This window comes from Bicyclus anynana, chromosome 11 (genome assembly GCF_947172395.1).
Source record: "Bicyclus anynana chromosome 11, ilBicAnyn1.1, whole genome shotgun sequence".
Classification (NCBI taxonomy): domain Eukaryota; kingdom Metazoa; phylum Arthropoda; class Insecta; order Lepidoptera; family Nymphalidae; genus Bicyclus; species Bicyclus anynana.
In genome coordinates, this window is record NC_069093.1 from 14,947,967 (window position 1) to 14,957,262 (window position 9,296).

The 9,296-nt window shown below is 32.1% G+C and overlaps 2 protein-coding genes across 2 annotated transcripts; one reads left to right on the forward strand and one right to left on the reverse strand.

Moving 5' to 3' along the window:
• Positions 1 to 79: 79 nt before the first annotated feature.
• Positions 80 to 6,437, forward strand: LOC112050516 (uncharacterized). Its single transcript, XM_024088797.2, has 5 exons — positions 80 to 461; positions 2,801 to 4,233; positions 4,422 to 4,626; positions 4,993 to 5,168; positions 5,480 to 6,437. The coding sequence occupies exons 1-5, from the start codon at positions 338 to 340 to the stop codon at positions 6,359 to 6,361; spliced, it is 2,820 nt and encodes a 939-aa protein (XP_023944565.2). The 5' UTR covers positions 80 to 337; the 3' UTR covers positions 6,362 to 6,437.
• Positions 6,438 to 7,695: 1,258 nt separating this feature from the next.
• On the reverse strand, positions 7,696 to 9,179 carry LOC112050515 (39S ribosomal protein L12, mitochondrial). Its single transcript, XM_024088796.2, has 3 exons — positions 9,003 to 9,179; positions 8,162 to 8,438; positions 7,696 to 7,965 (listed from the first exon to the last, which is right to left on the reverse strand). The coding sequence occupies exons 1-3, from the start codon at positions 9,062 to 9,064 to the stop codon at positions 7,762 to 7,764; spliced, it is 543 nt and encodes a 180-aa protein (XP_023944564.1). The 5' UTR covers positions 9,065 to 9,179; the 3' UTR covers positions 7,696 to 7,761.
• Positions 9,180 to 9,296: the final 117 nt, after the last annotated feature.

Sequence of the window (9,296 nt, forward strand, 5' to 3'; positions counted from 1 at the left end):
GAAGGTAGCACTACCTCAGACGAATTATAATTACTCTATGATACCTATGACAAAAAATAAAAAGAAAACAAATCTGTCAAAAATTTCAATTTGTGGTCAATATTTGTTTTGTAATTGATAAATCCTTATCATTTTCATTATATTAGTCTTAAATCATTAATAAGTACGTAATTATATGATAATATTCAAGTCAGTAATTAATCTATCGTTGTATAGCTAAATATTTCAGCTGTAATTCAATTTTGTTTCTTTAACGCTACAGAATGTAATGTAACACAAACTAACCTAACCTTTGATAATCTTGGAAGATAAAACTTTACACAATAATTGTATCACCATGGAAAATGTTTTAATACAAAATAAAGTGAGGCTTTTATTTGAAAAGATTTCTGATCCGAATTATGTTATGAACAACTATTATGCCGACCATTTCTTTACAAAAATTAGATGCGCCGACCCCGGTAAGTAATACATACTTATTGACTTCAATATATCTTATTTTATACTAAGCGGTTTAGTTCCTCTTTCCTTAAACGCACTGCAAAGATGTGGAATGCTCTTGCAGCCAGTGTTGCCAGTTGGATCTTATGAGAAGTTACCCGAAATATTAAAAAAAGTAACCTTTTGTTACGAGGGCCTACGAGTTCCATCTAACAAACTATAAATATACTAAACTATCTATATGTTATTATAAACATTGTCTGTTATTTGCTGATAATAATTCTTCAATGTCATGATTACAGTTTTTCGTTTATAAGATACTGATTTGACTAAACCTAAAGATTCTATCTTTAGCTTTATTATTTAAACTCAGATTAAAGTAAACTATTTACATTTTATAATTAATTTAAATATTATAATGATATTAATTTCATAATGTTAGACTAAGCCGTAAAACTGTATAATTAAAAAGTAGTTGTAAGATACAGAAACCATTTTGAATTGTAAAACTGTTTGAGTCATAGTCGGTAATTATTTTGTCGTCTGGTAGTCAGTCGAGCGCGATCTTTGTTGGTGATAATACACTTTGTTGGAACTATACGAAGATTTTCATTGCTGAATACACATTCCTGACGTCACGCTGCCCGTCTCAGTAATACTTTTTGTGTAAAAAGTAACCTTTTGACTACTACTACTCTTGCTTTTTGCGTTCCACAGCATGGCTAAACCACCATTTCAGCCTCTGGGGGCTAAAGTAATTTTGTTTTTTTTTTTAATATCTGTCTGTTACGAATCTAGTATTCGTAACAGTAACCAAGTACTAAATTACTACAAACCGAAGGAGATTTTACTCGTAAATAGAATCATCTTAAGTAAGGCCCTGATTGTTTGCCTTTTACTTATGGTATAAGAAAAATACAATTAAAGAGCAAGGAATTAAAAAACAATAGACGTTAATTTCTTAAATTCATACTTGATTTTTTTAAGAAATTCAATGTGACTGCAACTTGCTTATTTCGCAACGTCAATTGTAACGTCTTCATTTATAGTGAGATTGACACAGAAACATCGATGAGTTCTTGAGCATTTGTCCGCATTTCTTGATTTAACGACCGTTCTGTTTTAGATATACGAAATTGTAAGTTAATTCTAAAAATTCCGAAATATCACGTAAAAGTAACCTTTTTATTAATGTAACCTAAAAGTTACCAATGCAGTCAAAAAATCACCTAAAAGGTTACAAAAGTAACCTTCTGGCAACACTGCTTGCAGCTTCTGTTTTCCCCACCACCTACAATATGGGTATCTACAAGTTAAGATTTAATAGGCATCTTCTAGGCAAGTCACCTTGAGCTGCATCATCGCTTACCATCAAGCGTGATTTCAAAAAAATTCATCAACTAAGTGGCGACTGTATTTTTTAGAATTAGTTTTCTAAACATTGCATTTCTTTTGTGGGTGAATTTGCATTTTGATTAAAACTCTAAAGTAGGTAATAAGTAGGCTGTGATAGACTGCTTATTACTGGTTATTTGCTTGTATGTAACAATCCTACAAATATTATAAATGCTAAAGTTTGTTTGTCACTCTTTAATGCTGCAACTACTGAACCAAATTGGCTGAAATTTAAAATGAAGATACCCGGGATTAACACATAGGCTACCTTTTATCCCAAAAAAATCCATTGTTTTTGAGAGATTTGTGGAGAACAGAATTCTACACAGATGAAGTTGTGGGGGTCGCTAGTATGTAATAATTTTTAGGTACTTGTAAAGGATATATTTATCTTTTTGTATATCTAGTAATATATATAATAGTCTATGTGTTTAAATTGGAATGTTTATTAATTATAGTATCAAGTATATAAACACTTGTCATAGAATTATAACTTGTGTTTGTTATTCATATTAATTTATTATGAACCACAGCTAAAACTCACTCAAAAAACTAAAAACTAAGTCAAAAACACAGCTTAAACATTGAGTGTTCAATAGTGTTACAAGGATCAGAAAATAACATTGGCAGAGTTGACATGCATCTTAGTTTATTAGTTGTCAGTGTTGATGATATTTTCTTACTACTCCACATGTTAATCCTAATCATTTTGTAATTCACTAATAAATGACATTTAAGTAAAAACATGCTAATGAAGTAAAGTGCTTTATGCACACATGACTTGCGGAATAAGCTATTACACAAATTACATAAAAAGTGTAATTTTGATAGGTAGAGCTAAAGAAGTTTTACTTCAGGTGTGTGTCATAAGGCACACAGGACACACACATAATTAAATTTTATTTAGAGAATTTCATGCAACCTTATTAGCTGTTAAATATAAATTATTTTATTTATTTTTCAGAAGTATCTCATCTTAGAACTTGGCCGTGTCTTGCTGATCTTATAATAGAGGCTCTTAACCATGCAGGTCATTATCATAACACAGTCAAGGTATTCCTTATCAGGATATTGGGAGTAGTAGCTCAAGGGGAAGTAAATTTTGCTAAAATATTCCCTAAAAAAGGTGATGAAATTGCTAAAGCTTTTAGTGAAATTAATTCACAAACCATGGACTCAAGCCTGAGAGTTGCCTACTTGGAAGTAGCACTTGCTCTGGTGAACCATAACTCTGGAGTCTGTTGGTTGTTAGAAAGTGGAGCCTGGATGGAAATACTCAAGCTTTGCAATGAAAAACGAACAGTTTTTGTGGTCCGTCAAACTTATAAGTTTGCTTCATCTTTTCTCTGGAAATTGAACAATATGGGTGATGAAGCCAACGTCAAACTGGTACTGTTATATGTTATGAGTCCAGTGACTGATGTAGACTTAATCAGAATTGACTCAATGACTAGCGAAGAGGAAGATCTCCATTGCAAAACTTTTGAACCGATGCTTCAGATACTGTTAGCTGTTGTAAGCAATGAACACTATATAAAGACAAATAATATTGTAATAGAATTCATACTCAAAGATGCAAAAGTCCCAACATATTTGTACATAATGCTCGATAGATTAAGAAGGGAAGATGTTTCAATGCTTATCACAAAATGTCTTTTTTGGTTGTCAATTGGCAAAATATTTCTTGCTAAACCTCTGACAAGTAACATAAAGTATGACCGTGAAGATTTCATTGAACTAACTGTAACTTACTTCAATACTATACAACATCTTATTCAGAGGCGTTGCACAACCACAATATTTGATTATTGCAATGCATGTAATTTAATATGGGGCCTTGTTTGGAAAAATGAGAAGTCAGTAACTTGGGAACATGATGGTAAAAAAGTTGAATTCCAAAAACAACTACTAGTTATTTGCCTTGTTCCCTCTCTTGTGTATATAACACTCGGACAGAATACTTCTCTAACGTCATGTGATAGAGTCAATGATTATATTTTTAAAGTCATGAACAGTACCTGTGAACATACAGCGCGCACAGCTTATGCTTTGAGAGACCTAATGCTGCAATTAGATACACAGTCGGTGACATTGCAGAGTGTAAAAAGACTGACGTGTCTAAAGGACCATTTGAATGATGATCAAGCTAATTTAGTTTTTCAAGCTCTGTTTTATGTGCTTAAAGAATATGACCCCATAGATGAACATGGAGATATGAAACAAGAAGTAATTAATGCTGAGGATGATCAAGAAAAAGTCCTTGTAATGACGTATGTCTTAGACACATTGCTGTCGCTTGTTAAGAATTATAACATAAACTGGAAAGAGAGTCTTGAAATCATATGTTTACACACTGTTGTATATAATATTTTGAAAAGGTCCAATCTTTCTTGCAAGGTTTGTAAAATCGAAGTTATTATAAGAGAATGATTTAATTAGTTTATTCACTTTATCCTATTAACTCACCTAATTCACAATGATTTACTTTAGATTATGATACCTTTATGATTTCTTTGATATTAAGTGTCTATAGTGTAAGTAATAATGCCAAAATTTCGATTGAAATAAATGTTTTTTTTTTTCAGTTTGTTGTAACAGCATTGAATGTTATAAGTCTAACTGTGAAGAAATTCCTGCCCCCGAATCTGTCTCTGCTAATGGAGTCAAAGCCTGGGTCGACTATGCATGAGTTAGGAAAGCTAATTTACATTAAGATGCACGACATGAACTGGGAGGTTCGCGATTCAGCGCTTGAGCTACTTTATGTCGTAACTGACATCTCTTTCATAAGTATGTCCTGGACTAACAATTACTAAGTTTTTGTAATATAATTGTCAATTGATCTGATCATTAGAATGCGTAAGTTGAATGCGTATGCGGTGGTTAATGCGTAAGAATACGTTAGTATGCATAAGTTCATGATTAAATTAGTATTAAAATGCAGCAAGAGTAAAGTTTGAAATATTGTGATTGAAATTATTAAGATTTTAAGAGAGATTTCAACTAAAAATTACAATTTTTTTTACTAAATATTGTATATTGGAAGTTGACCTATAATACAAAGAAGGGGTGAAACAAGGGAGTCCTCACAGGTCATTTTTCTATAATAATTATGACAATGAAATTTTCATTCACTCTTCTGATTTAACTTTCCAGAATTTCCTCCATTTCAAAAACAAATACTGTCAAACAATCTGATCAATGTAGCAACTACCATGGCTTTGAACGACCATGAGTTTTATGTGAGGGCATCCGCTTTACGTTGTGTAGGCGCGGCGAGCAAAATGAGCCCCCTGTGGGAGCACTTGAAGATTGAATATCCTAACATACAGGTTAGTAACAGGATTTTAGTTTTAGAACTTTATAGGACAGAGCTCGTCGGTAGACTCCGCCATGTATGCCGCCAAGCAACAACGCTGCGTTTTGGTCTAAAGGGTATGTTCATCTGTGTAGTTACAGGCAAATGAGGCCTTTACTTCAGGGTTTAGAACACAGGGCAGCACGTGTTTCTGAAAAGTGTTACTTTGTCATTTTCCTCTTACTATCTATGTGGGCAATCTACTTAATCTAACATTTCGCAAATAGAAAATATTCAAAACATATTAACCTTGTAATTTTTTATTTACTAAACATTTGCTTGCAGGAACTGCTCCTATCGATTCTTGATAATAATCCAGAAGGTATTGTTCGCAAAGAAGCATGCAGCGTACTCTGCGATGTGTACCAAAATGTTAAAATGACGCAAAACTTCCGTGCAACTATTTACGAGCATATGGTGTGCGCCGCCCTGAGTGATTTTCATTGGGAGGTCCAAGTAACTGCGCTAAAATTTTGGAAAATTGTGATTCAGTCCTTCCTTAATGACCAGGGTATGCTTGATGGCACATTCCCCCCTGTTACATTCTCAAGAGAAACCAGAAAAATTGTAACACTCAACGATAGAGAAATTCAAAGAAGATTATCAAGAATCCTCGATGAACTCTCTTCTATTGGATGTCTCACAGTTCTAGTTAAACTTTTACACGAAGACACAGAAGTAGATATTATGGAAGCAGCTCTTTCTATTTCTATGGAACTATTGGATACTTTAGAAAAGTACAAAGTACCTGAAAATTTAAAACCTAATGAAAATGATCCGAAAACAGTAGATGAACTGTTAAGACAAATCAAACTTGATAACTTTGTTAATCTCAATGGTGATGTTGATGCAGCACAGAATTTAGCTAAAGCGGATAACGTTATTGAAGGCATTTTGAAAGCTGATGATATTAATTTATTAGCAAACATTTATGAAAGGCATATGAGTTTAGATACTGATGAAACTGAAGTGAAAAATCAAATTAAACTATTGAAATTTGCATCGCCATATCTATTTGTTACATTCCTTAAGAGTAGAGATTTTAAACAGGTCATAGAGTATAAAAAAAATTGGAAAGATGGTATCAAAAGTCTTTCATCTTTGTTAGATGATGTTTTGGGTATTTATGAAGTCAACGATGAAGTTAATTCTTTAGATTGTTACTGAGATTAATAAAGTTAAGTTTATTATTTCATTTAACATGGGAAATCATACATTTTATTAAAATGTTATTTTATAAGTAGTTAAGCTGTTTTATTTAAATGCCTTGCAAAATAACCTTTAACCAATATTTTTTACTAGATACCTGATATTTTCATTTCTACAATATATCACAGGTTTAACGCCAAGATTAACTAGATATTATGGGATATTTCTACCAAAGCAATTTGTGTATTTGATGTGATTTAATTAGTTCTATAAATAGTAAAAGGGAAGGGATACATCTACTTTCTATAATTCAGTAACTCTTACTATACAATTCAGTATTTTTTTCCAAATAATATGAATTACAAAAATTCTCTAGTAAATCCAATCATTATATACTTAGTATAAAAATGAAGTTGCTTAGATCTTTTTAACTATTTAACTGTTTATAAGCAGTTTTCAGTAGTCCGTAGATTGATTCAAGACTAAGAGGAAGGTATATGACTGACTGCAGAAAATATATCAGAGATTTAAAGCGGAGGCATGCGCCCTGCTTTATAAAGATATCCTGTTGTATAGATAAACTAATAATAATATGAATAAAAGAAGAAAAAAAAGAAGTAATAAATAAATGAGAGAAACATTAATATGAATATAAATTTTATAGTTAATTACTCTATGTTAAGAACCCATAATCAGCTCACTGTTGAGCATGAGTCTCTTACAGCCGTTTTCAATAACCTACCCAATATTACGGATAGATAGCTATCCTCGATTGTCAGTAACAGTCAAACTATTTTTTTACATGTTAAACTATCTGTCAGTAGGTCATTGAAAAGCAGATAAGAACAGAAATATAGATTTTTTAACTTTATAAGCTTAATGGCGAATAGATAAGTTCTTGTAAAAGGCCGTTAGAATAAGTGGGTTAGGCTAATAATAGTCCGTCCAGCCAGAAAAATAAGAAAATTCTTGGCACTTTACAGACAGAATTAAGAAAATTGTTAGGTATGCAGGTTTCTTCACCGCTTGAGAGATATTTAATTTCTTGAAATGAAAATTTGGAGGTGCATGCCTTGGACCACATTCAAAACATTTCCCTTTTACATGTTTCAAGGGGTTATAATTATCCACTAGCTTTCATAAGTGATTTGCTTATAGTTCTTTAGTTTACTTAAACAAAAACAAGCTTTCTACAAAGTTTGCCTGTCTGTTTGTGTTTGTCCAGGCTCTGGCTCTGGAACTACTGAACTGATTATGATGGGACTTTCTCAAGTATATAGAGCAACATATAGGCTTATTTTTGGGGAACAAAGTCGTGGGCATCCGTTAGTTATTAATAAAAACAAATAAAAGCCTATAAATGCTTATATTTTAATTCTAAATTACATAAAATACTAAAAGTTAACTACAGCTAATATTTAATCAATTTCTATTACAGCTCCCACTTTAGACAGTGCTTCTTTTAATTTTTCAGCTTCATCTTTAGATATATCTGCTTTAACAATGGTGGGTACACTCTCCACAAACTTCTTGGCTTGAACTAAGTTGAATCCTTCTAGAAGACTCTTGACTTCTTTGATGAGAGGCACTTTCTGTTTTTCATCATATTTCGTCATTTTCACCTGTAATTTACCAAGAGTCAGAATAAATTTATTTCTCTTAATAATATTTATAAAAAATAATACAAATGTTTTAAATAGAAAAGCTGACATGTAACAGCTTGGAACAACATATGGATGTTTTTTGCTCCAAGCTCAAACTATGTTGTCTTTGAGGGACTTGAATGTTAAAAATAACTGTATTACAAATATTACATACTGTAAAACTAGTTTTGACAGTCTTTGGTGCAGCCTCTTCTTCATCTTGCATAGCTGGAGCTGCAGCAGCAAACCCACCCATTGGCATCATGGGTGCATCAGGGAGGTTCAACCTTCTCTTCAGCACTTGACTTAGCTCTGACACTTCAAGCAGGTTAAGGTTTGTGATATCTGACACAATCTTCTCAATTTTTGGAGAGACTGGTTTATCAACATTTTCTGGTGGGGGTATGGTGAGAGATGGTATGGCTTCTGCTACTTCTTGTTGCAAAATTGTGCTGGAAATTTGGTAATAGTACTTTGTTAGTAGTAGTAAAAATAATTTGTGTTGAGCGGGATTTACTATTTACGGGAAACTAGCCTAGTATTTAGTAAAGGTTTTTTGTGACCAGACACTTACTTTAGCTGTCTTATTTTAGAATTTAAACTATCGTGAGTATTTTTCATATTATTTTATTGTGAAACAAGGCTAACACTCACGTGATACGACGTCGGAGTATGCCAGAGTAGTTTCGAACACATACGGGACCCTTAGTCATAAGTTGGTTCTTGCAACGCAGAACGATCCAAACTCATCATTAGTTTAATCAGCTAGGATCGTATTAATATGAATTATGAAATACGATTTGAAGGCTCTTTTATTGTACTTAACTTTTCTCTCTTTCATTGATAATAAAAATAACGAAACGAAATCCAAATATTACATCTCTATTGTGCATGTATAAAAAAATCCTTTACATTTCCTAAATATTTTTATTGTTGAGAAATACAATGCATACTAAAAATCTAGGGAAATTAAATGAAAATAATTCGCATAACCTAAAATAAAAATATTTATTTACCATCGTGAAAATGAGCGCCATTGGCCGACCGATACTTTCCTTATTAATCTTAAACTGTTCATGATGTATTTTATCGAAATTATAACTTTTACTCTTTCAATTTTCTTGAAATTTTATAGTTTTTGGTTTGGACTTGAGTCCTAAATTCAATTTTTTTCATATCATAGACTAAATTTTTCTATCTTCTTGTTCTTTCATTAATTATTTTCAGGTTCTGAGTTCTAACCTTTTTGACCCACAAACAAAAAAAATAAAAGACCATTGACAAGAAATATGGAAATCCTCGGAGGACTG

Bases quoted from the DNA above. Each gene is read 5' to 3' on its own strand.
- LOC112050516 (XM_024088797.2), top strand. From the start codon at position 338: ATGGAAAATGTTTTAATACAAAATAAAGTGAGGCTTTTATTTGAAAAG. The intron at 4,234-4,421 runs GTTTGTAAAATC...TTTTTTTTTCAG, and splicing joins GGTCCAATCTTTCTTGCAAG to TTTGTTGTAACAGCATTGAA. The intron at 5,169-5,479 runs GTTAGTAACAGG...ATTTGCTTGCAG, and splicing joins TTGAATATCCTAACATACAG to GAACTGCTCCTATCGATTCT.
- LOC112050515 (XM_024088796.2), bottom strand. From the start codon at position 9,064: ATGAACAGTTTAAGATTAATAAGGAAAGTATCGGTCGGCCAATGGCGC. The intron at 8,439-9,002 runs GTAAATAAATAT...CCAAATTTCCAG, and splicing joins TGGCGCTCATTTTCACGATG to CACAATTTTGCAACAAGAAG. The intron at 7,966-8,161 runs GTATGTAATATT...GGTAAATTACAG, and splicing joins CTGTCAAAACTAGTTTTACA to GTGAAAATGACGAAATATGA.